At 40.5% G+C, this 27,844-nt stretch overlaps 1 protein-coding gene across 4 annotated transcripts in view; it reads right to left on the bottom strand.

Annotated features, from left to right (window-relative positions):
- The window catches only part of ATP6V0A1 (ATPase H+ transporting V0 subunit a1), a 61,473-nt gene that overhangs the window by 28,801 nt on the left and 4,828 nt on the right, over positions 1 to 27,844 (bottom strand). For 2 of the 4 annotated variants that reach the window (XM_029212529.1, XM_029212532.1), the window contains exons 1-9: positions 25,328 to 25,432; positions 23,286 to 23,449; positions 12,535 to 12,613; positions 11,050 to 11,147; positions 9,984 to 10,112; positions 4,172 to 4,275; positions 3,506 to 3,632; positions 1,559 to 1,641; positions 842 to 935 (exon numbers count right to left, since the gene is read on the bottom strand). In XM_029212529.1, the coding sequence (XP_029068362.1) occupies positions 842 to 935; positions 1,559 to 1,641; positions 3,506 to 3,632; positions 4,172 to 4,275; positions 9,984 to 10,112; positions 11,050 to 11,147; positions 12,535 to 12,613; positions 23,286 to 23,402 (831 nt within the window). In that variant the 5' untranslated portion in view covers positions 23,403 to 23,449; positions 25,328 to 25,432. Of the gene's footprint in view, positions 1 to 841; positions 936 to 1,558; positions 1,642 to 3,505; positions 3,633 to 4,171; positions 4,276 to 9,983; positions 10,113 to 11,049; positions 11,148 to 12,534; positions 12,614 to 23,285; positions 23,450 to 25,327; positions 25,433 to 27,844 lie in introns of those variants that run through there. The other 2 variants (XM_029212531.1, XM_029212530.1) reach the window with 2 other exon arrangements.

Below are 27,844 nucleotides of genomic sequence, written 5' to 3'. Positions count from 1 at the left end.
GTTCTAAAAAAACTCTCCCCTTGGTTAAACAGGTAAGTGTATCTGAAAGGAGCTGGCAACAGGTCAAGTCGGTGGGTCATGTACAAAGGGGGTTGGAGGGAAAGATGAGAAACGATGCTGAAATGGGAGTTACAACGCATCTCTGACAATTTGCCACTGCTGGAAAGAACTGCCTTTGGGATTAAGTATGCTTATTAATGTTTCAAGGGGGCAATCATCACATCCTTTCAATAGGGAACAAAGCTCCAACTGGGCACCCTTTTCCTTCCATGTGTGCATAAATCACGACTCCCTACTTAGAACCCCGTGACAACCATGGTGTGTGCAAACCACACACACTGCAATTTGGTAAATGTTTCTTCTTGGGTTACACCAAGAGTTACACCAGGACTCACTGGCTAGACTCTGTGGTTCAGATTCAAGGTGACCAGAAGGATACACACCAAGCTGTTAAGAGTGGCTGCTCTGGAGACAGTGTGTGTGAGGCAGAATTGACTTGATGTGTACTTCTATGTTATTTGATTTTTTTTCCTAACTAAGCATACTTTACTATAAAAATATCTCAGACTCATGAGGAGGGGGACTGAATACTCTAGGCAACAACGATTTCAGATGCATAGCATCCCTGTCTTATTTGAAGACGATTCATGCCATTTTTAAGTCATTTCCCATGGGAGCTGGGGAAAAGTTTCAAGGAATGAATTAAAAATAGCAAAAAAAAGAAATGTATCCTGGGCTACTGCAGGTGCCTAATAAACTAACTGTTCGTGTTTCAAGGAAGAAGAATGGTGTTCTACTGTAGTATTTCACAAAAAGAAATTCCCTCCAGGCCTCTGTGTACCATTTGGAGATCGTCAATCCTGGTATTAACTCCAGAAGCCATCTCCTTCCTCTCCTGTGGCGTCTCAGGACAGGGATAGATTGAGGCCCGGAACCTGGAATGTGCAGAAACAGCCTGAGAAACACTGAAATTCCTTAACGTAGCCAATTTAAGTAATCTCAGAAAGTAATGTTAACTTACTAGAAGGACCCAAACAGGATTCGTTCAGACTGATGCACTAATTAATAATAATTATTTATGGGAAGGAGCCTACAGATAGAGCAGCAACATTTGAACTGTTTTAACATTCTGTGTAGCTATTAAATTCCTTTAGATTAAAAAAAGAAAAAGAAAACGGAATGGTGATACAAATTACATTATAAATTGCTGGAGAAAAATGGCATGGAAAAAAGATCTCATGGGCAGAATTTCAGAAGAGTTTAAGGGCACAGTGCCTATGGTACACTGCTAGGTATGAAGACCCATTGTCCCAGAACAATGTAGAATTTATAAATCATGAGTCCTAACTACTTTTTCTAAGAAAAGGAAATTGTGATTTTGACAGTCTAAAAAAATAAACTTAGGCCATTTCTCATTGTTTAAAATAACCTTAACATTATTAAAAGATATATTCACCGTGTCAAGGTGGACGAACAGGGTTTGTGTTTCTCTATTCTCTAGGCTTAATAATAGTTAGGTGGCTTGGATGCACCCTAGGGGGAGACACCTTCCTCTTACCCTTCACAGATTTTCTTGACTCTGTTTTTCAGCTGATCGCCTTGGAAGAAAATGATGAACACAGACTTGTGCACGTAGTCTCCCTAGGCCCCAAACCAAAAACCAAGAATTCAGACTTATAATCCAGAAGAAAACTTCTTAAGTAACTTACTTTCTTGGTGACAGAGAAACAACTGGAATCTTTTAAGGGTATGGCAACTGTGTGTTTTAACCATTACCCTCAATCCATTTCTTAAGCTCCACTACAAGAACATTTGCCCTGTAATCTCTGATTCACAAAAATCTTTCTGTACTTGTTTTTCAACTCAACCAGGAGATTGACACGGATGCAAAGATGATTCTCTTCTTAGAAGAATTTAGCCCTACTTACCAATTCAACTTTAAACTGAACAAATCTTATATTGCCTAAATGACATAAGTACAGAGAAGAGGAAAGAGAAGGAAGCCATTCCTGCCTATTCCCATGCTTAGAAACTCCAGATAAAGGGGAATGAATAACTACAAGGGACTGAGTAGTTGGGAAGAATGTTGATGCAGAATCTCATGATTCATGCCCATTTACACCTTAGGGGGCAGGGAGGAAGGCAATCCATTCCAAATACCAAGTTTATACCTGAAGTATGAGGCAAAGGCTAGAGGAAAGATCAGGAAAATAAGCTATAGTGGGTGTCAACCAGGATTGTCTCTGGTTGCCTGTATTTTCTCCTATTCCTATAGAGCTTTTATTACAGGAAAACAAACAAAATTATAGAAGGATAAAGAGGGAAAAAGAGTGAAGGAGTGAAGAAAGTAAGGCTCAAGAGTCTGAAATTCCTAAGTTCTCTAGGAATAAACTGGAGCACGTTCTTTGTGCAGCTGCTCTGCTGTAGATATCCAGACCCTCCCTTACTCGATTTGTTGATAAAATAATGTTTCTGTTGCCCAGGAACTTGGCTGAATATTCCTGAGAACAGCTCCACACTAGGTGTGATTGCTGACTACAACGTCTCTACAACCCAGGGACAGCCTTCAGTAAGACTGTAACACTGCTCCTCAGTGTAAGGAGACACTCACCGTAACCTAAGTGTCACCACACTCCTACTCGGTACCGAGGAGAAGATCCATTTACCAGGATCATTTCTAGCTGTATGACCCACCGACTCTGAGAAGCCTTATAATTCAACCTCTTTTCTTAGGTAGAAAAAAGAATACTAATTTAAGAAACCCAAAAGACACTTGAGAACATAGAAACCAACTCCAGGTTTCTAAATAATACTAATACCAAAATGAAATAAATTTTTTGCAGAACATTTAATCTTCTTTGCTTGTCATCCCTGAAATTAGGACTCACCATTCTAAATGTACGTTTATCCTAAGAACTCTGTCCCATTATGTCAAATGCCAAGATGCTAAGCTATTCCTACTTTCCAAAGCATTGGGTGGGGAAGATCATCCCATCTTGTACAATATAAATATTTAAACTAAGTTCCTAAAACTCCCAACAAACAAGTAGACAAAAAACTTTACCAATTAAAGTTTCATCAGCTTATAAAGATCACAGTTTAGGAAATCTCTCCTCTTTTTACATATGGATGTTACCAGACTTGGAACTAGATGTCTTTCTTTAAGTTAATTTTCATAGAAAGTTAATTTTCTTTTGGTCCCAGATAAGTAACAGAAAACATATGAAGCTAAAGTTTAAAATAACTGGAAAAAACACACTTCTAATCAAAGTAATACCTACATGGGTAAGGCTTGAAAATATATATGTATACGTCACATATACATTGTATGTACACATGTGACGGAGGTAGAGGAAAAGAGCAGTCCTTCAAATTCATAGATCAAAGCAGAGTAAACCTAAGGGCTCCTCCATGGGAGGGTCAGATTCAGGTGGCACCTGCTGAGTTACTGCTCTGAGCTCCCTTTACAAGACCTACTCCATGAGACGCAATTTCCTTGTCTTACAGTCACAGGATCCTCCAGGGGGTTCTCGATTTCAGCCTGCCGCAGGAACACATTCCCCCGGCACACCCGCCAAAGCATGCGCTCAAAAGTAGGGATGCGCTCCCGGTTAATCACACCAGCCACGAAGCTGTGGGAAGAAGAGCCAGATTGGGAACAATTCCACGCCACGGTATGGGAGGAAAGTGAGAGCAGGGGGCAAAGACGCCAAACAGGAGGATATGCATTGTTATGTCAAAAGGGCTGCCAGGGGCTTCCCTGGTGGCACAGTGGTTGAGGGTCCGCCTGCAGATGCAGGGGACGCGGGTTCGTGCCCCGGTCCAGGAAGATCCCACATGCCGCGGAGCGGCTGGGCCCGTGAGCCATGGCCGCTGAGCCTGCGCGTCCGGAGCCTGTGCTCCGCAACGGGAGAGGCCACAACAGTGAGAGGCCCGCGTACCGCAAAAAAAAAAAAAAAAAAAAAAGGGCTGCCAAAGTCTGATTCCTGGACTCAGCAGAGGGTTGACAGAACAACTCAGTAACCAAATGCAAAGCGACTTAGCGACACTTCGCAATGGGCTCAGAAGAGAGGGCATCCTGGAAGCAAGTGAATGCCCAGCAACACCGCTCTTCTGCAAAGCAAAAATGAACATGACCCCACTGAGTACAGAGGGCTGAAGTGGTACATACCCAAGTCTTAAAGGCGTGCCTCTTCCCATCTCACTTGGCTCCAAGAGGGATGAGGATTCTTCCAACAGGTCTGGATCCGCCATCTGCTGATGATGCAATTCAGCCTGAATTCACAAATCAATTAATATCTAATGAAAATGGTTAGTGGCATGCAGGGAACGAGGAACCAGGAGATAAGTTCAGAAAATAAAGATGAAAAAAAAAAACAAAGCACCAAAAGAGAAGACATACCTACAAAAAGAAGACAAAAAGAACAGGGGAAGAAAACAAAGGAAAGAAACAAGAGGTAAAGGAAGCAGAATTACCCCAGTAAAGCATCTGGGGAAATGGTTTTAGAAATAAGGAATAAAGGAAAAAACATTAAATGATGGTAACACCTGTATAAATCTGTTACTTGGTGGAAACCATTTTTTCTCTTATGTTTCCCTGAATGAGCCATGAAAGTACCAAGAAATACCTTTGCATATGGATAGAAGCTGAAGTGTTTCTTCCTTTTGAGCAAAAACAAGGCAACTCTGCAGAAACATTCAACACCAGCTTTACAGACAGCTACAAGCTAGAATTTTCTCTGGGTAAGAATGCAAAAGATGGAGACTGTCTTTCTAAGGAAGAAAGCAAGGCGTTGTCACCGTCTTGAACAGGAGAAAGATAGAAGGGGCATCTCCAGATTTCTAAGTTTTCCATGCTCTTAAAAATTCAGAACATGAGAACTTTCAGCATGACCACTGTAAAAAATGCTCCAACCATGGGATTTAAAGAGTATTTCTTTGTCAAAAAGGATAAGAAGCACAATAGCTGGGCAGGCATGAGCCTCCATTGCATCAATAAAGGGAAGGAAAAGTGAAAACATATCTGAATGTCCTAGTTTCTGACCAGGAATCTAGGAATATTAAAAAGTTCACGTATGCTTTACAGTTTAAGGATTCTTGAGAACATAGCTTAAGCCAACAATCTAAATCAAGTGAAGTGAAGAAAAAGTAAGAGATAATAAGCCAATATAGAGCATGTGGACTAGTTTGATTGTTTACATTTAAAATGATTTCCACCATGACAGTTTATACAATAAAATCAAGGAGGAGGACCTTCTCCGATGTAGGTCTACATTTCCTAGTCTCTCTCTTCATAATACATCTTACCACCTTTCCTCTCATCAGGAAGGAGAAGCTACCCTAAAAAATGAAGGCCAACTGACTTCTCCACTGACTGACCTCCCCAACTTCAATATCCATGCACTACGTGTTTGACCAAAGACTAGAAGTAAGCCAGAATGATCTTCCTTTTCAAAAGCAAAACTAAACAAAAAAATCAGGAGAATTTTTCTCTATCATTTTCACTCTAAATTTCAATTTGATTCTATTTCTGTCAACCCCACTATCAAAAAAATGCCACGTGGGAACCCCTCTTGATAAAGTCATAGGACCATAAATGTAAAGTCAAAGGGTGGGGGGTGGGGAACTGAGTATAAACCAGATGATAAGCCTGAAAGTCTAAACAAGTGAAAGCCATTGTTTGGGAAGTAAATTCTAGAAGCAGGATCTACTCTCAACAACCAAAAGGAAAAAAAAAAAAAAAAAAGAGGAAGGATAGGCACTGGGTACACCAGAAGTGCAGAGAAATACTGTCACGAGATTTAGAAAACTTTAAGATGAGATAATGGGGGCACAGGTTACCACTTGCCCTCAAATGGAAGCTTAGGGGGCTCTTTCTGTTTCTACTTAAAATCAGATCAGCTGACTGCAAGCCACAGGCAACTTGTTTTGAGGATCCAGGTGACTACTGCCTTTCAACTTGCTCTTAGGATGTCCCTTGCCAAAAGCCAGTGAAACTGATTACTACCCACAAGACTCCTGTCTACTTCCCTACATGGTTCACAAGACCTGGTTTACGTAAACCATAAAGATCAGACTCGGTGCAAACATATGTGCTCTAAAGGGGAAAACTGATGGAACAGCAAGTAGTGTTTAGCAACTAGACTACTCCAAAGAGTATATCCAGAATTCTCTGGGAATTAAAAAAACAAAAAAAACCCAGCAGAATTAAAATTAAATAGAAATTTGCAATAATATTCTAATTAATAATTTCACTATCTCATACTTAAGAATCTTAAGTCTTAGAGAGGAAAGTTAAAATTTGTCAAATGAAATAATTGTGCCTGATGAGAAACTAGATGTCCACAACCACTAACTAAGGGCCTTTAAAGCAATATTGAAAACCATGTCATCAAGTATCTAAATACTAATCTGGGTTCTCTAATAAAAATACTGCCAAGGTTCTTCTAATTACTTGCTATGCCCTCTGATTTACCCCTTCCCCCAGTCAGAATACTAAAACCATGCCTTGAAAAAAGGAAGTAGCAGAACTTAAGTAGTTCTATTTCTGCACTTCAGTATAAGCGGCACATCCAGTTCAAGCTACATTACCAAGAGCAAACACTTCCGTTTCCATCTACATTGAGAAAGAAATTATATTTCTTCACCTAAGGTATTCACTCAAGCCCCAAAGGAGATGGCAGATGGGAAAGAAAAGTAAAGAAAGCAGATGGATGGAAAACTCAGAAGGAAAGGAAGGCAGGGATCTGCATGCCATTAACCATTACTTTTCCAGTCTTCTTTACACTCTCATATGTTATGGTGCTTATGCTAAAAGATGCAGAGAAATCTCTCCAGCTCTTACAGTTCTTCATAAGCAAGAAGACTGAGAAAAGGATAATCATTAACAAGTCATTTTAAATGCTCTGGATAAGAAATGGCTAAATCAAATTTTTAATCATTATAAATCATAAGAATATTCAATATATGTTCACTTCTCCCTTTCTACACACTTGGCCAATCATAACCCCTATGCCTGGAGACGCAAAGAATCATCTTCTGATTTAGCCATTTTCTGCTAACTCATTATTGTAAATTACTGATCATGTTCACCAAATTATATTAAAAAGAAGGGTTTAAAATCGGTAGTGTTTCAGGCCACTTGCAAACATTATAATCTCAGGCATGGAAGAAAGTCTCATGAAATTCTATATCTCTGAGATGTGAGAGTCCCAAGCTTCCTTATCTCTTGCATTAGGTAAAGCGTGCACCCGCACGTGCGGACGTGCTTAGCTCTGTGAGGCCTTGTCTCCTATTATGGCAGTGACACCTGAGACCGCTGTATGGCCACGGCAGGGCAGGGGGTAGTGAAAGGGACCTGGCTGAGACTAAGAGCTAATGGTAAGAGCGGGCAAGACACTGACTGGGCACTAGTAGAGAAAAGGAGGAGTGGTGCTTGCCAGAAGACTCCTCACAGGGGAGTGACAGGGGACTGATGACGAAAGCAACAGAAGAACCACTCACAGCCAAGGCCTCGTGCTCAAAAGTACTTCCAGAGATTAAAAACAAATGTTTTGCACAAGTAGGAGAGGGAAAACAATGCAAAATGGATAGGGTGTGAAGGTCATGTCTGCCTTCTCAGAATGAGTATTTCATGTTTAGACCTATTAATCACAAAGAAAATTCCTAAACCCATAGCTACAATTTTAAAATCTTATATCATCTTTCCAAGTGGTTCCTCTTATTTTTTAAAAAATTTTTATTGGAGTATAGTTGATTTACAATGTTGTGTTAGTTTCTGCTGTACAGCAAAGTGTACCAGTTACACACACACATATATCCACTCTTTTTAAGATTCTTTTCCCATATAGGTCATTACAGAGTACTGAGAAGAGTTCCCTGTGCAATACAGTAGGTCCTTATTAGTTATCTATTTTATATAACCTCTTATTTTGTTTTTACTATTTTTTTAATTATAAAATTAACAGTTTAAAAATCTATTTCCATTAAGGGAGTCTATTTGTCAGTCTTTATTCAGAATTTCTACCAGAATGAACTAGACTAGGAAGCCTATCCCAATCCTTAAACTCAGGAGGTTATGAAAAACATTTTCATACATCTCAGCAACATCCCAGCAGTAAACTAAAGGCTATATCAAAAGGGAAAGAAAGAGGGGAGAGGGTAAAAGAATTAAGTCCCAAATAATGATAAAAGTAACTGAGCTTTGACCTTGAGGCCAGATTTACTTTGGATCTGTGGGCAGCAGCTTGGACATGTATAGAAAAGCACACATCTGTGAGCATAGGGAGGCACTGTGTTCAGGGATGTTTCCTGATATGAGTAAGTGACATATTCCTTGAACATAGGGACCATGTCTTACCCATCTTATGCGTTACAAACAGTAGGTGCTCTTCAAATGCTCTGTGAATTAATGAGTATAAACACAATAATGTTTTCACAGTGAGTACGCTGGAATTCCAGATTATTTGTTTATCAAAACCATTGGGCGTAAGTGGCCATGCCTGTTGCAAAAGACCTGTAACACCTGGAAAGAGTTACTCACACTGTCCCACACCCTTTAATGTGATATCGGGGACTGGTGAAAGAAGTTACCATTAGTCTCAAAATTCTCAACTCAGTGAGCAAACTGAATATTCACACCAACCCTCTCCTGGTATGTAGCCAGATCCTGATTCTCAGGAAGACTGGGCAATTAAATTCCTGTGAGCTTTTCTCCTTTCCCTGGCTCCAACAGACCCTTTTAATTAGCATGGCTTCTCTGAGTCACATCCTTAGTTACTAAGGAATGTATCACATCTTCAGCTGACTTTCTCTAGCCCCGTGGTTCTCACACTAGCATGCTTCAGAATCACCTTGTGAAAACAGATTGCTGGGCTGGGCACCACCCTCAGAGTTTCTGATTGAAAAAGTCTCGTGTGAGGACCGAAAATTTGCATTCTGACAAGTTCTCAGGTGAGGCTGATGTTGCTAGTTGGCAACCCCCTGCTCCAGTCTAGAGAGCTAGTGAGACTTATTCTTTCCTCAAAAGACAGAAATTACAAGTAAAACTGAGGACATATAAGATGCTAACTAAAATGGGCCTTCTATTTTTCAAAAGCTTTGCTAATTTTTGTTGTTGCTGAGCAAAGGAAATAAAGAACTTATGGGAAGGTGCACTGAAGAGTGACTGGGACAATCTGTGAAATGTCTGATGTTGTTAATCTGGTGGCAAAGACACCTATTGAAAAGAGAGTTATCCATATTTTAGGCCATCAGAAAAAGCACGTCCAGGCTGAAAGCTAAGACTCCTTCTCAGGTTTAATTAGGAGAAGGAAGCCTTCTGAAAGCCTTATTCCAATCCTTTCCATGGGATCACCTCAGCAAGCTGTCACCCGGCAACTTAGTCACCTACATTTTTAACCCAGGAACTTATTAACATTTTTTCCCTACAAGGTAATAAAGTTGAGTTTATATGAAAATCCAGGAATTTCAAACAGGCATCCTACCAATTTTCCAAACAACATAAAGAAAAGCTCTTGAAAAATTAAGTGTGATGTGCAATCTGGAGTACTTAAAAATGTGCTCAAAGGTTGACAAGCAAACATAGAGGATAAAAACTAAAATTTAACGACAAAAGGTTTGGAGATTAAACCTTTGTTATAATTTCACGTATAACTAACTGTTTCCTGTTGCTTCAACTTTAAGCATATACTTACCTTAAAATGTAAAAATTTCATCTGACTATGTTTATCAACTATTTTAGGGTTCCTTTCCCCATCTTGAGATGAAAAATTGCTGAAAATGCAAAATTATACAAAACCATGGCTGGTTGTGTACTGCATGAAAAATGGAACATAATCTGACATTTCTTCAAATAAAACAGGGTGCAGAAATGGTACTGCTTTCAAACTAGCAAATTAAAATAATTATTGGAATAAAAATATGGCCCACTTGTGCTGGTGTAATATCAGCTGCTCAAATATTAAAAGAAACCATAGTCTGACCTCATCGAAAAACTGCTGAGTTTTGCGAAGTATAAATTTTAATTCAGTCAGTTCCAAGAAATTTCTCTTCAGAGCTTCCTGGTTTGTGTTGATTTCCTTCAGTTCATTTTCAATCTTCTCAAAATTGGCCTACAGAAACAACAACAACAATAACAAAACCAATTTACTCAAAGGAAGCTCAAAATGCTTGCTCTGAAAGACAGATGAATTCATCCATCCCACAGAACGCTCGCCACCCAGATGGTTCAAAGGTATCTTTGAACAACACAGCAAGTACAGTCAGCCCTCCGTATCCTTGGGTTCCATACCTGCAGATTCCACTAACCATGGTTCGAAAATATTTGGGGAAAAACATTTTCCAGAAAGTTCCAAAGAGCAAAACTTGAATCTGCTGCCCACAAGCAACTATTTACCTAGCATCTACATTGTATTTACAACTACTTACATAGCATTTACATTGTATTAGGTACTATAAGTAATCCAGAGATGATTTAAAGTATACGGGAGGATGTACATAGGTTATATGCAAATACTACAGCTATTTCATATAAGGGACTTGAGCATCAGCAGATTTTGGTATCCGAGGGACGGCCTGGAACCAACCCCCCTCAGATACTGAAGGACAACTGTATTGTGTTTTTACCAGGGCAATTTTCTTCATGAAAACTTTTTGGCTTAAAATCGTCTTTCTTTGTCTATAGATTCTGTTGTACACTTGGTCAAATTCCTCAGGGGACTTGGGATAGATAAAATAATTATTGAAAAGTTAATGAAAGGCTATTCATTTAGTCTATGAGATTAATAAATTACTGGATAAATTAACATTGATCCAATAAACTTTCAATAAGCCAATAAACATTTATTTAGCCGCATGTGATAGTATTTGAGATACCACAGTGTTTTTTATACCATAAAAAAGCAAATTCATTTAAGTCCCATCCACAAGAAACTTGCAATCAATAGACAAGGACAGCAAGAATTATTCTACTCTCCAACTATTCAGGAAATTACTTTCTGCATTTAAATAGAAAGAAACTTATCTGGCTTCCTCAGAAGAATTGTTTACCTCTAAGTCAATCATGTCCCGGGGGAAGGGCACCTCTGGGTTTTCGCCAGTGTCCATAATTGGGATATTGGCTTTCCTTATCTCTTTCTCAACAAATCCTAGAAAGACAGAATCGAAACATTCATGTCTAGCTGCACATGTCTGGAATTGCCAATACTTGAGGAAAAAAATAATAAGACCCCAAACCTGGCTAAAAAGAGCTTCGTTCTAAGAAAGACACTTTTACATAAAAAGGCAGATCGTATAAATCCTTTTTTCTCCACATTCCTCTTCCTCCTACCCTACTGTCTCTAAAGCATAGCTACCCCAAACAGGTTTATCATCCCACTACTGTCTTCTTTCCCTCTTCTGATATTAAAACTGGTCCTTATCTGTGTCAGCTCTCTACCCTTGGTGACTTCTACTGTATGACGGTCACAGATACTGTTGGCAGGGAGGAGCTACAGAAGAGTGCGATTCAGTAGAATAGTTGAAACTTAGCACGCTAGTGAGACAACTCCAGCCTACATGGGTTTCATTAAATTTGAAAACAGGTCAGTTTTGACTTAAAAAATACAAAAAAAAACAAAGCACAGAATAAGGCCCCAAAACAGCAGAAGAGAAAAGTGTGTCAGGTGATAACTATTGACTTAGTTTTTAGCACGGGGACTAAATTCACCTAACAGCTAACTGAAAGCTGGCAGTATAGTAGCAAGATCTTGGATTTTGAAGACAGACAACCTGGATTCAAACACCGATCCCATCATGACAGCTTACGTTCTTGGGCAAGTCACTTAACCTCTCTAATCTTTGGTTTCTTCATTTACTAAATATGGGTACTAAATCACCCATCCTGAAGGAATGTTGTGGGGAATGAACAAAATAAAGTATATGAACACCCTAACTCTCAATAGGACCTTAATAAATGTTAAGATTCTTCCCTCATAAATAGCTCAAATTAAAAGGTGGCTCTGGGGCTTCCCTGGTGGCGCAGTGGTTGAGAGTCCGCCTGCCGATGCAGGGAACATGGGTTCGTGCCCCGGTCCGGGAGGATCCCATGTGCCGTGGAGCGGCTGGGCCCGTGGGCCATGGCCGCTGGGCCTGCGCGTCCGGAGCCTGTGCTCCGCAGCAGGAGGGGCCGCGACAGTGAGAGGCCCGTGTACCGGAAAATAAAATAAAATAAAAAATTTAAAAGGCGGCTCTGCTGACATCTAAAATTGATGGTGTTCTGGGTTCTACCTCTCAGAATTCTACAGTGTAGTACTGCCATAAAACCCTTCCCATAAAAAAATAACCAGTTTCGGCTTGCAGCCTTGTCATCTCAAACAAAGTTTCTATTAAGCACCACCTAGCCCAAACACCACATGTCTACTCGTGCACAAGAAATTCATCTTTACATCCTCTTTTCTTTTCCTCCTGTCGTATTTTCTTCCTTTATTAAGAGGACTCTAATTTAAGACAAATGGCTCACTAGAGGAACATCAGACAAGGCCAAAATGCACATACGAAGCTTTCGATCCATTTCTTCACATCTTCTAACTTCATTCACAAATTTCCGCTGGAAAACGTTCACATCTGGATTTAACTGCAAAATAAGAAAAGAATACCAAGTATTCAAATGCTACATTTCCTCTCTTTCATAAGCAACACATCCTGCAAAGTGAAAACCTAATTCAGTGTCAGTGTATGATGCGACACTAATTAAAACTTTCTGCTGATCCACACAACCTGCTTTGGGACCAGTCTCACCAATGAAAAGTAAAATCCCCTCCCTCACTGCTGCAACATATTCCTGGAATGGAGGCAGATTAGACAAAGCACAGTGGCACAAAATGTTCTTCCCGGGCCAAAAGTCTCAGTGAGCACAACCACCTCCCACATTTGGGCAATGGATATAATAGAAGCTCTGCCTGGTTTTCCTTCTCTCCTTCTTCCCAATCAGAAGAGACAGAAGGCAAACTTCTCTTGTTCTTTTGACCCAGGGTCTTCACCTTCTAGGTGATAGGCTGGTTTATTCAATCATACATCACAAGTAATTTTCAAAGCAACGTGACATATTCTGGGAAATGCAAATAAGAATAAAACAAGTTCCTACTCATTAAGAAGCTTGCAAACTAATAGAGAAGATGAATACAACCAATAAGAGAGCATGTGATAAATTCCATAAAAGCAATACAAAGAAAGAATTAGTTACTCAACATTTGTGGAGCACCAAATATGTCCCAGACACTGTATTAGGCACTGGCATAAATATAAAGAATAAGAGATATCCTAGCTTTGAAGAGCTATCAGCCCCACAGAAGAGAGACACAAACCAATCAGTACAACTTTTGTGATAAACGTTATTAAAGAGTAAGCAAAATACTGCTGGCAGTTTCCTATACAGTTAAACATATATCTACCTACCTCATGACTGAGCATTCTACTGCTAGGCACCCACTTAACGGGAATGAAAACATGTCCACAGAAATTTGTAAAAGAATGTTTACAGCAGCTTTATTCATAATCAACCCAAACTGGCAATGATCCAAATGCCATCAACAGGAGACTGGATAAAGACACTGTGATATGTTCGTACCATAGAATGCTATCCGGTAATAAAAAAGAATCAACTACAGATATATATATATAAATAAGATTAAATCTCAAAAATACAAGGTTGAGTGAAAGAAGTCAGACATAAGAGTCTGTAACGTATCATTCATTTACATGAAGTTCAAGAACAGGCAAAACTAATCTATGATGGTAGAAATCAAAACAGTGGTTACCTATGATGGGTAGGGGCTGACCAGAAGTGTGCACAAGATAGCTTTCTGGGCTGCTGGAAATATTCTATACCTTGAGTCGGGTGGTGGTTATAAGGGTATATAAATTTACCAAAATCATCAACCTGTACTCCTAAGATCTAAGCATTTCACTGAATATAAAGTTTACCTCCATAAAAAAGAAGAGGGGGGCTTCCCTGGTGGCGCAGTGGTTAAAAACCTGCCTGCCAATGCAGGAGACGTGGGTTTGAGCCCTGGTCCGGGAAGATCCCACATGCCGTGGAGCAACTAAGCCCATGAGCCACAACTACTGAGCCTGCGCTCTTGAGCCTGTGCTCTGCAGCAAGAGAAGCCACCACAACGAGAAGCCCATGCACAGCAACGAAGAGTAGCCCCCACTCACCGCAACTAGAGAAAGCCGAGCGCAGCAACGAAGAATTAGAATAGAGTTACCATATGACTCAGCAATCCCACTACTGGGCATATACCCAGAGAAAACCATAATTCAAAAAGACACATGCACCCCAATGTTCATTGCAGCACTATTTACAATAGCCAGGTCATGGAACAAACTAAATGCCCATCGACAGACAAACAGATAAAGAAGATGTGGTACATATATACAATGGAATATTACCCAGCCATAAAAAGGAACAAAATTGGGTCATTTGTAGAGACGTGGATGAATCTAGAGACTGTCATACAGAGTGAAGTAAGTCAGAAAAAGAAAAACAAATATCGCATATTAACGCATATATGTGGAACCTAGAAAAATGGTACAGATGAACCGGTTTGCAGGGCAGAAATTGAGACACAGAAGTAGAGAACAAACGTATGGACACCAAGGGGTAAAAGCAGCGGCAGGTGGTGGTGGTGGTGGTGGTATGAATTGGGAGATTGGGATTGACATGTATACACTGACATGTATAAAATGGATGACTAATAAGAACCTGCTGTATAAAAAAATAAATAGGGCTTCCCTGGTGGTGCAGTGGTGGAGAGTCCACCTGCCAATGCAGGGGACACGGGTTCAAGCCCTGGTCCAGGAGGATCCCATGTGCTGCGGAGCGGCTGAGCCCATGCTCCACAACTACTGAGCCTGCGCTCTAGAGCCCACGAGCCACAACTGCTGAGCCCATGTGCTACAACTACTGAGTCCACAAGCCTAGAGCCCATGCTCCACAACAGGAGAGGCCACCGCAGTGGGAGGCCCGCGCACCGCAGTGAGGAGTGGCCCCCGCTTGCCGCAGCTGGGGAGAGCCCACGCGCAGCAACGAGGACCCAACACAGCCAAAAATATATAAATAAAATAAATAAATTTATTAAAAATAAATAAAATAAAATTCAAAAAAAGGACACAATGCAGCCATAAATAAATAAATGAATGTTTTAAAAAAGAATGAACTGTGAGAGAGAGAGAGAGAGACTGGTAACAAGAGAACCTAGCAAGGAGATGATTGGTATTATGTATTACATTAATATTAGACAGATGGAATCTACAGTAAAAACCATTATTAGAGATTAAGAGAATCACTACATAATGATAATAAGAACAATTCCCAGGAAAAGGAAAAATTCCAAACTTGTGTGTCCCTAATAAAGTGCTTATTTGTTTTTGTTTTGCTTTGTTTTTTTTCACTGAGCAGGCACTACTCAGCCGCTCATTCAGAAATTTCCACTTCAATAAACAAGACATTCTGAAGTGAAAGTAGCCACAAGACTCATGGTAACTTTACTGGTTTCATAATCAAGAGTCAAGGTTCAACTGTAGCCACACCATGGCCTGCTTTGGGTAAGAAGTCCTGAAATATGTGGGCAAGGCATTCTCAAAATATTTCAAACAAACATTAACAGAACTACAAGAAAAAACTGACAAATCTGTCTACGTAGTGAGAAATTTTAATATAATTTTAAAACTATTGATACATCAAGTCCACCAAATATTATAAAAGGACAGAGAAAATTTGAACAACGTAATCAGCTTAATCTAACACACACACACACACATTTTCTAACACTGCATCCAATAGTTCTCTCTTCAAGAGTTCATTTATAAAAACTGACCACAAAATAGGTCACACAGCAAGTCTCAGTATAGAACTGGTACCATAAAATGTTCTCTATCATGCAATTAAGTTAGAAATCCATATCAAAAATACAACTTAACATATTTGGAAATTCTAAAATAGCTCTAAGTAATTCACAGCACAAAGAAGAAGTCATAATGAAAATCTCTCTCTCTCTTTTTTTTTTCCTGTGGCCATGCCACGTGGCTTGCGGGATCTTAGTTCCCCAGCCGGGGATCAAATCCAGGCCCTCGGCAGTGAGAGCACACAGTCCTAATCACTGGACTACCAGGGAATTCCCTGAAATATCTTAAAATATTTAGAATGGAATGATAAAGAAAATGCCAGAGATCAAACTTTGTAGGATGCAGTTAAAGTGGTATTTAAAGGGAACTTTATAGACTTAGATGCAAATAGAAAAGACTAAAGAATTAATGTGTCAAGTGTTCAAGAAGTTAAAAAAAAGATAACAGGAAGTAGAAAACAACAAAGAGCAGAAATTGGGACTTCCCTGGTGGTCCAGCGGTTAAGATTCTGCCTTCCAATGCAGGGGGTGCAGATTTGATCCCTGGTTGGGGAGCTAAGATCCCACATGCCTTGGGCCAAAAAACCAAAAAACATAAAACAGAAGCAATATTGTAACAAATTCAATAAAAAGACTTTAAAAAATTTTAAAAAAGAGCAGAAATGAATAAAAGTTCCTGAACAAAACAAAGTCAAAAGCTGACTTTTTTCTTTTATTCTTCTTTATCATTTTATTTGTTATCATTTTTTCTTAAAAGCTGGTTATTTAAAAAGACAAAATGGACCAAATTTTTATAAGACTGAGAGAAGGCATAAATAAACATAAGAATAGAAAAAGTTCACTACAGATAGAAATTTCAATAGTTAAAATATACCCATCTAGAAACACCAGGCCTAGAAGGTTTAAAGATAGGTTCTTTCAAAGACTAGATAAGCCCAAAGCTAAGAAAAACTATTCCAATGAGGAGACAAATGAAAGGAACATTCCTCAACCAATAAGTGAGACTGGCCAGTATAATCTTTATACCAAAATAAGATAGGAATAGTTTGAGAAAGGACAATTACAGACCAATATCATTTATAAATATAAATGAAAAAATCCTAATAAAATTATTAGGAAATTGAACCCTAAAATTCTTTTGAATACACCTCATGACCAAGTTTCCCAGGCTTACAAGGATGATTTTACGTTTAAAAAAAGCTATACAAATGGTCTGTAAGCATATGAAAAAGGCTCCACATCATTAGCCATGAGGAAAATGCAAATCAAAACCACTGTGAGGGCTTCCCTGGTGGCACAGTGGTTGAGAGTCCGCCTGCCGATGCAGGGGACACAGGTTCGTGCCCCGGTCCGGGAAGATCCCACATGCCGCGGAGTGGCTGGGCCCGTAAGCCACGGCCGCTGAGCCTGCATGTCCGGAGCCTGTGCTCCGCAACAGGAGAGGCCACAACAGTGAGAGGCCCACGTACCGCAAAAAAAAAAAAAAAAACCAAACAGGGCAATATCTTTTGTATAGAAGATAAGTAACAACTAGTTCTATACTGAAACCACTTCTTATACTGAAACCACTCATTTTAATATGCTGCATATTTTCATACTTAAAAAAGATACAAATAAGAAAGAAAAGTACAGATACATGCTACAATATAGATGAACCTTGAAAACATTACGTTAAATGAAAGAAGCCAGACACAAAAGACTACATATTGTATGGCTCCACTCACATGAAATGTCCAAGAATAGGCAAATCCACAGAAACAGCAATGAGATTAGTGGTTACCAGGGGCTGGGGGTGGGGAGTGGGGCTGGGAGGAAATGGGGAGGGACCGTTAATGGCTACAGGGTTTCTTATTGGGGTGATGAAAATGTTCTAAAATTGACTGTGGTGATGGTTGTACAATTCTGTGAATACACTAAAAGTCATTAAATTGTACACTTCAAATGGATAAATTGTATGGTATGTGAATTATATCTCAGTAAAGCTGTTAAAAAAATTAGTAGGAAAAAATATGGCTATGTAATTCACCAAATTAACAGATTAAAGGAGAAAAAAACATGGCAACCTCAATAAGGAAAGGCATTAAATAAAATTCCACAAACATTTGTGACAGTAACTTCAGAAAATCAGAAGTTGAAAGGAATCTGCATAATCTAATAGAATTTTCCAAAAAATTAAGAATGTCTTATTTAAATTATAAAAAATTTAAAAGATTCCCCTTAAAGTTTGAAGCAAGACAGGCATAATACATAATAGATACAAAGCATTTTGCCCTATTTCCTTATTAACAATAATCCCAATTTTGTTTAGGGCAGCAATTGCTCAGCTGAAAAAAAAAGAAAACCACCACATTTCCCAGACTCCCCTGCAGCTAGAGTATGCCATAATTTTGGCCAATGATAAATAGCAAAGTCTGCTGAGGATTTCTGGGAAAGTTGTTTTCCTCCGTATGTAAGTACTTCCCCCTCCTCCTTGCACTTCTTTCTTCCTGCCTAGAATATGGAAGAAATGCTGGGAGCTGTGGTGGTCCTCTATAAGGACAAAGGCCAAATGCTCAAGGATGGCCAAAAAGAAACACAGAATGATCTTAGGACACTGATGACAGTGTGAAGCTGGGCTTCATGTTACATGAGAAAAGTACACCCCTAACATTTGGGTTTTCAGTTACATACAGCTAAACACAATCCTAACCAGTATTAGCTTGCTCTTACTCTTCATCCACACGTTATGTTATTGGGACTTCTCTGGTGGTCCAGTGAGTAAGACTCTGAGCTCCCAATGCAGGGGGCCCAGGTTCAATCCCTGGTCGGGGAACTGGATCCTGCACGTGTGCCACAACTAAGAGTCTGCATGCCGCAACTAAGAAGGCTGCATGCTGCAACTATGAACCTACATGTCACAACTAAAAATCCCGCATGCCACAAGGAAGATCCCACCGCATGCCACGACTGAGACTTGGTGCAGACAAAATAAACAAATAAATAATAAAAAATAAATTTTAAAAAAATTATGTTATTAAAGGTCCCAATGGATACAGTAAAATAAGAGAAAGAAAAGGAAAAGGATTTGAAAGAAACAGTTCACTCTCTGACAGTGCAGTAAAAAAGATTATTTCAAATGTAGCAAAATGTTAACAACTGGTGAATCTACATTAGAGTATTTAGGCTTGAAATTTTTCAAGATAAAAATTTAGGAGGGGGCTTCCCTGGTGACGCAGTGGTTGAGAGTCCGCCTGCCTTTGCAGGGGACATGGGTTCGTGCCCCGGTCCGGGAAGATCCCACATGCCGCGGAGCGGCTGGGCCCGTGAGCCATGACCGCTGAGCCTGCGCGTCCGGAGCCTGTGCTCCACGACGGGAAAGGCCACAACAGTGAGAGGCCCGCGTACCGCAAAAAAAAAAAATTTAGGAGGGACTTCCCTGGTGGCGCAGTGGTTAAGAATCCACCTGCTAATGCAGGGGATGTGGGTTCCATCCCTCTCCAGGAAGATCCCACATGCCACAGAGCAACTAAGCCCATGCGCCCCAACTGCTGAGCCTGCGCTCTAGAGCCCGCGAGCCACAACTACTGAGCCCACGTGCCGCAACTACTGAAGCCCATGCGTCTACAGCCTGTGCTCTGCACCAAGAGAAGCCACCACAATGAGAAGCCTGCGTACTGCAACGAAGAGTAGCCCCTGCTCGCCACAACTATAGAAAGCCTGTGCACAGCAACAAAGACTCAACACAGCCAAAAATAAATTAAAAAAGAAAAATTTAGGAAAACAGAAAATACTGATAACAAAAAAAGAAAAATAAACTTTATATATATGACAAAATATACCAAAAACAGAGGGAAGAGACAAGCCACAGCCTGGAAGAAGTTATCAGTAGAGGATTAGAAAAAAGATTAGCTTCCAGAGTACATGAAGAACTTGAAAAAAAAATCCTACAAGTCAATACAGAAGACAAGCAAACCCAATAGAAAAACAGGCAGATGATATAGACAGACATTCATGGAAAATGAAACCCATTATGTCCAATAAACAAATAAGAAGATACTAAATGTACTAATCTAGAAAATGCAAATTAAAACAACAAGATACCACTTCACAACCATCAGACTGGCAAATTTCTTTCTGCCAGCGATGGGAGCATGAACAGGTACATTCACTCTGAAGTTCACTCTGATAACATCTAACAGTTAGGGATGCACACGATGCTCAGCAGTGCGCCTCCTGGTTATAATCCCTGGAGCAGCAGCAGGTCCATGAAATCAATACCCTTTTCTTGTAACACTAGGACATCATTTGCCTTTTTCATGCTCATTCTCTCATGAGTGTTTCAGTGAAGTTTTCCAGAGGCTCATGAGATACATCACAGCAGACTGACTGCAGAAGCAAATGAGAATCCAGCTTTCTGCTAATTCAGACACTAAAAGATTTTCAAAAGTGTAAAAGCAATATCCCTCTTCTCGAAACTATTTTTTTGTTTTGGAAAACATAGCTATTTTTCATTAAAATGTTATGATAACATGTAGTAGGTTTATTATTACAATTTTTAAATGATTTAATAAGTAAATACTTCAAACATTTCTCAGTTCTAATTTCCAGTACAATAATATCGCTAACTGTAACTCTTATAAAAGCCCTCTGGGGTCCTCAATTTTTTAAGAGTCTAAAGAGGTCCTTAGACCAAAAAGTTTGAGAACCACTGCCCTGGAGAAACTATCACACGTGTATACCACAAGACATATATATGAATCTTCCTTGCACCACTGTTGAGCAAAGAATTGCAATCAACCAAAATGTTCATCAAAAGGAAAAAATGATAAACTGTATATTCTTACAATAACTATATAGCAATTTAAGGGAATGAACTAGCACTATCTGTATCAACGTGGTTAAATCTTACAAACATTAAATTTAAAAAGTACTTGCTGAAGGATACACACAACATGAAACCATATACATAATTTTAAAACATATAAAATTATACTACATATTATTTAGTGATACATACATACATACGCAGCAAAAGTGGAAAAAAAACAAGGGAATGATAAAAGCAAAGATTGTAGAGATTACCTTTGTGAGGGAGGAGAGAGACATGAATGGCAGGGAAGAAGGATACACAGGAGCTTTCAATTATTTGTGGAATGTTTCTCTTAATTAGATAGTAGAAACATAGTTACAGGCATAACTCGTTTTACTGTATTTCACATTATTGCACTTTGCAGATATCACTTTGTTTTACAAATTGAAGGTTTGTGGCAACCCTGCATTGAGGAAGGTTGATCAGCACCATTATTCCAACAGCATTTGCTCACTTCGTGTCTCTGTGTCACATTCTGGTAATTCTCTGAGTATTCCAAACTTTTCCAGTATTATATCTGTCATGGTGATCAGCGATCGTTTGATTGCAAAAAGATTACGACTTGCTGAAGACTCAGATGATGGTTAGCATTTTTTAGCAACAAACTGTTTTTTAATTAATATATGTACATCTTTTTTTAGACATAATGCTACTGCACACTTAATACACTACAGTTTAGTCTATAGCCTACAGTATAAACATAACTTGTGGGAATCTTAGTTCCCCGACCAGGGATTGAACCTGTACCCTCGGCAGTGAAAGCGTGGAGTCCTAACCACTGGACCACCAGGGAATTCCCAACATAACTTTTACATGCACTGGGAAACCAAAAAATCTGTGTGACTCGCTTTATTGAGATACTCACTTTACTGTAGTGGTCTGGAGCTAAAATAAATATTCATTGTATTAATCCCTATAATGTTTTGTATGACTGAAATACAACATAAGTAAAAGTTAAGAACACTGAATAGACACAATGGGTGTTAGGTAGGGAGACACCATAGTACCAGACAAAGGATTGCAAATTAAGGATGACTTAGGTTTGATTCAGGTTTCAAGTCTAGAAAACTGGAAGAATATTGATGCATTAGCTCATCTTTAGAAAGTCAGGATGAAGAAATAGTTTGTTAAAAGGCAAGGTGCTGGGATTTAGACATAACAAGCTTGAGAAGCAGAGATGACAAAAATCTTTTTTGGGGGGAGGTGGGATGGGGGGACAAAGGCCTTCTGAGCTATTTTATTTTATTCTTTTTAATTGAAGTACAGTTAATTTACAATGTAGTGTTAGAAATCTTAGAGAGTTGTTAATTCAGGGATGGTGTTTGGGAGGTCAGGACCAGAGACACAGATTTGGGACTCGCTGAGTAAAGATGGAAGATTTGAGGATAGATGAGATCACCAAAAGAAAAAAAAAAAAAAGTGATAGGGAAGATGTGGGTACAGAGAAGCTTAGCCAGAGAGAGCAAAGAAAAGAGTTTTGGAAACACTGACACCTATAGCAGGAGTAAGGAACATAAGAGAGTGGTTGGTGGAAGATAACAATGAGTTTTCAGAAAGGTAAGAAAAGGAACCAGAGTCAGGGAGGAGAACATTTGAAGAGAGTTGATATAAAAGAGTTCAAAGCGAATAGGGAATAAGACCACATCACTGGATTATATTTGTGCAATTTCGGCTCAGACTGAGAACTTCCTGAAAGCCTGCCAATTCCAGGAAGCCAAAACTGATTAATTCCACCCCTTTCTGACCACTCCTCTTTCATCCATCCATTCATTCCAACAAATATTGATTATCTTTTATGTGGGCACTAAGGATATAATAACGAATGTCTCTGTCTTCCTGGTGTTTAGATCACAGTAGAAGAGAGATTCTTTAATCAGCCAGTCGCACCGATGAATGGAAAATCACGACTATGATGACTGTTATAAATGAGAGGTACATGGAGCTTTGAGACTGCATCACGAGGAACTGTTACCTGCCCCCTCCTTTCAGCAGCGTAGATTGTGCCTTCAGATTGCAAGCCCCATAGGTCATACTTTTTTTATATTCTTAGACTGTTCATTTTCTTCAGATATCTCCTCCAAGTGCCCAGCATAATGCTTCAGAACAATGGGCATTCAGTATACGCTTACTTATATACTATATATCTGTAACTGGATGCTTCAGATTTTGTAATAAATATGTCCTATTGTATGGAAGAGCTATGACACTTTTTTTTAAATACTGTACTGTGGGTGTTAAGGAGCCCAAAAGCAAAGTGCAAGCCTTGAACAGGTTAGTCTGGTGTCCTCCACCTGCGTCCCAAGCAACTACCTTGAGAATGCTTAAGATTATTCTCAAAGCGGTAGCTAGTAAAAGTATGGAAGGATTGGCACAAAACATCCTCATCTCTACAAAGACAACTTGAAATGTACATTCTTCCAATAGTAAGCCAGTGCTATAATGTTATTTTTGAAAATAAAAAGCAAAACGTTCGTCTTAAGGCAAATTGGCCATGATATGACAGGAAAAATAGAGTTCAGCGGTAATCAAGAAGCAGCCCCATAACTACTTACATCACGAAACTGAACCTTTCCGAGTTCTCCTAATTCACTGACACAACAATAAGCAGCTTCTGACTGTAGAAAAAGCTGGGCCAGTGTCATCTCCTCACTCCGGAAAAGCTCCCCCATGGCAGCAGAAAGGACCGGTCGACTGAGTACCTGGATTTCTCTCCAACCTAAGGCAAAAAGAGAAAATTATATGACCTTGGAATTATCAAGAGGACTGAGAGCAAACAACACCCCAGGAAGCCTCTTCCGTTTTGCATTTCATTTCTTCCACTCCATGCTGACAGGTCTTTAACGACTGTTTTGACATCCTTCTTAGAAAGACAGAAAGGAGAAATTGCAACGGCTGTTACTGAATCTTCTCCCAAAGAGTGTCTGATGAACAGTCACTTCCTTTGCAGTCGACGTCAGGATTGAATGACAATAATTTGGGACATCTCAATACATAAGAATGTGTTCAGATTAAAAACAGAAACTGGGAATCCGAAACAGCTCTTTAAATACCTTGGACACAATATTATGAGGCAGCTGACATTTTTTTTTCCTGTGTCAGGAAACAAACAGAAGAGACCTCGGTTACCCTGTCATAAAGCATGTCTCCGTTGCATCTAGTTTTCTATCCTCTACTGCTAATTTCTAACAGTCAAAGTCCCAGGACTGCCCTAAAGGTACGGCTACCTTAAAGGGTTTAACTTTCCAAACTCCCCGGAAAACACCATTTTCTCCCAAAAGAATCTAAACACATAAGCATTAACTTAAAAAACAAAAACAGAAAAACACAGAAACAGCTTACACATTAAGCTCAATTTCAAGTCAAGCATGACAGGAATACATGGTAATGACAAAGCAATTTTAAGTCACAGAGAATAAGCTTTGGACCTCCGCAGCTTTCTGTTTCTTATCCCCACCTTCAAGATTAACTACGTTCTTCCATCTGTTAAAGCTTCGCATGAATAAGCCAATAAAGATTTCCTTTTCAGTCGGTCTTACCGTTACCGGGTAGGAAAGACAATTGGCGCTATCAGTGGTCCTGAAACTGCAATTATTTATTCTCAATCAGCTATTGTAAGGCACAGGCTGTACAGAATCTAAACTCAACAAAATGAGGGCATCCCTAATGATAGGTGAAACTGGCATCAAAGGAAGAGCTATTCTTCCGGAAGCCTGGGAGACATTTTGAGAAATCTGAATGACAAAACCTTTGTGCATTTGACGTTCAAGGCAGCAAAACCACGCATTCAGATATAAGCAAGAATTTCTCAAGAGATCATGTAGCTTGACTTTAAGACTGCCTACACCTGAATCATCCAGAACAGCTGTTAACAGATCCCACATTATCCTCAACAAGAATAGATTCCACAACCTCTAAACGCATAAAATTATGCCAGATCAGCATAGTTCAGAGGCTGCCGATAATGACAGCCTCCAATGAGTTGCCTGCCTGTTTCTGTTCTTTAATGATTACAAGTCTCCCTAGAACATCTCTATCCCACTGGAACCAAAGAGAAAACTAAAAAGGCCACAGCACTTCGGGCGCGTGGGGGGCGCAAAAAAAAATATGAAGAAGCAGTAATCCTGCGCAAGAGGAGTCCAAATAAAGTGTTCCCGAGCCCTGCCTCACGACTGTCATCCAGTCCTCGCCTCCTAACGAGCTGTTCGAATTCACCTGCCTCGTTTCCTGTCTACCTAGTGAGAAGGAGGAATTCTCTGAGCCCAGGCACACCTACCTCCCGGAGTGGGGAATAAAAGGGGATAATCCTCAAATGGGGAGCCCCTTTAAGAAGCCCCCCGATTCTTCAGCCTACCCAATAACCTTCAGTTCCTCCACCTTCCACTTAGATGGGGTAAGGGATCGGGGCCTCCAAAAGGGAGTGAACCTCCTGTTTCTCTGCCCAGAGGAGGGGTGCCCGAAGAGGGGTGAACCCCCATTTCCTCTGAGACCTGAAGCCCCTGCTAATTCCTTTGACAACCGAGGGGGCCGTTAGAAGGGTTTGCTGTGCCCCTCGGAGGCCGCTCCCTGCCGCGCTGTACCTACAGCCCCAGCTCACCTCCGGCCGCGGGCCGGCCGCCGCCAAAGCAACCGCCGCAGACCAACGCCGCAGCCTCCTCAGCTCCCGGCAGCAGCACCTCGACGTGCGTGCGTCCGCAAAGCCCCGCCCCCGCGCTGCCGCCGGCCTCCGCCCCCACGATGACCTCATTGCCGTTGGCCAATGGGGTGAGGACTCGGCCGGAGGCCTCATTGCGGAGTCGCGGGGGCGTGGGCGAGACCCTGCGTGCTGACGCCATCTTGTTCCCGCAGCCTCGGCTGCCGGCCCCGGGAGGGCGGGTGTGTGGGGCGGGCCGTGCAGGTTCTCTAGGCCTTAAGTCCTTGAGCCCTTCAGAATCCTTTCTCACTAATATGTATCCTTGAGGCCAGGCTGCCTGCTTTCTTTATTTTCATACCCAAGAAATTAATTCACAACTTTTTCCTCCTCGAGGGAAGTAGCATGAAGGAGAGAAATTATTATGAAATGATTGGAGAGCTCGAGCGGAGCTTTAAAGGGCTTCCAGCCCCAATCTGTTCTGCGCGCGCGCGCACGCACACACACACACACCCTTTTTCCTTATTACGCAGGGAAGAAAATTTGAGCCCTACAGTGGAGAACGACTTGCTAAAGGTGCTAGATCCTGTAGAGGGGCCTTGATCAGGGGGCTCATTCATTTAAGAATAGAGAACCCCTCTTTAAAAAGGTATTTGCTTCGGTCCTTCCAGCAACTGTCCAGGTTCTATTTTTCTCCAGTTAACAGTGGGAGAAACTGTGGTGCTCCAAGGACGATGGTGCTTCAAGGACAAAGAACGACCCTGCCTGAAAAAGTGTCAGCGTTACACCCCCTACTGGACTCCTAATCGCCCTCCCCATCATGTTGCGATGGTTACGAAATTTGTGAGACCACCTGGGCGATGCCTACCTGGGCAACGGGACCTGTCCCAAGTAATGAAAGGCATATGCCCTGTCCCACTCCCACCCTAAGAAGGAAGGTGGATGTGCCTCGACCAATCAGTAAAGGGAATTTTCACCTCGGACCGTTTCTTTTGTTTTCTGGCTATAAAAACTGATCAATAGCACATGTTCGGGCTTGACTCTCCCAGGCTATTAGGAAGTTGGCCGCTGTTCTGGCAGTGACCCTTCCCTCTAATAAATTCTATCTTCCTTACATTCTGCCTTGTGTCTGGAAATTCTTTTCCAACCCGCGTTCGGACCTCGTCAGGAACCTTATTAGACCAGGTGTTGTGAAAGTTAATTTCGAATCTTGTTTGATGGATTCCTGTGCGCCCGTTTGACCACTTAAAAGTTTTCTATTCTTCAAAATTTGTAAAAGAATAAGTTTTAAAAAACGCGTTAAGTGACGTCTACCTATTATTTATAAAAACGCCTTTCTCAACTATTGATGTCGATTCCTTTTTCTTGCCCTTCTTTTAAGGAAGAGTGGGGATCCCAAGTTGTTTGTCATAACCAGAACCGTATCAGGAAAACTCAGAAAACTGGTTATTCATACTTCGTGGGTGGTGGAACCCTACTGAGATTCAAATGTAATGACGGAGATATGTCTACCTGGCAAAAACATCATCAATCTTGCTTTACCAGCCTAAAGGAAACAATGAAGGGCAAATACCGACGTTTAATTTGCATTTTTCATCTCACATTGTGAATGAAGATATAACGACTTCATTACGATTTTGTTGAGAAGTAGCACCTTGGAGAGCCCCAGGCCTTCCCTTTCCCTGTGAGCTTAATTGCTCCCTAGTTCTCTCAACTTTCCCCGCAAGGCGGATAGGGTCCCACATTAGAAAGCCTGCCAAGTTTTATAAACTATTACACAATGACTCATTTCCTTCCTTTGAGACTTAAAAGAAAGTTATTTTTTTAACCTCAGGGTCAGCTGCTCGCTAACCACAAATTTTCATACTCTTACCTTTAAGACAGCCTTTCATCTGGACTCAAATCAGTGCCCTTGAATTCCCTTTTTTCACGGCTTCCTTGAAAGTATATTCTCTCGGAGCTCCTTTTCTGTCTCCTTTCATTTCCCACCATCAATCTTTCTCCAGTGTTCTATTTCTTTTCCCTCCATGCTCTCTTCCTTGGAAGTCTTGCCTATTGTCAGGCTTAAATGTCTATGTGTAAGACACACCTATTTTTCTATCCACCTCATTCCTCCAAGGCTCAGAAATGGAATTTCAAGCTGCCTGAATAATGCCATTCAGGCAATAAACGTTTGCCGAGGCAGTCTGCTATATCGGAGACATGGTGCTAGGTGCTGGAGATAGTAAAATGAAACAAGACACTCTTCCTATCCTAGAGGAGCTCACAGCTCAGTGAGAAATAAAGTTCCAACAATTATGAGAGAGAGAGAGAGAGAGAGAACGGTGAGATGAAATTAATACTTCCCATGTGCCAGGCACTTTTCTAAGTGCTTTATAAATATGAACTCATTTAATCCTCACAACAATACTAGGAGGCAGACACTATTATTGTCTTCATTTAACAGATGTTATGGTGAAATCGAGGTACACTAATCCGCCAAAA

The sequence above is a fragment of the Monodon monoceros genome, unplaced genomic scaffold (genome assembly GCF_005190385.1).
Source record: "Monodon monoceros isolate NGI ecotype Baffin Bay Population unplaced genomic scaffold, NGI_Narwhal_1 Super_Scaffold_9, whole genome shotgun sequence".
NCBI classification, from domain to species: domain Eukaryota; kingdom Metazoa; phylum Chordata; class Mammalia; order Artiodactyla; family Monodontidae; genus Monodon; species Monodon monoceros.
Note: the sequence above shows the minus strand (reverse complement) of the source record. Positions and strands in the feature narration are given on the sequence as shown.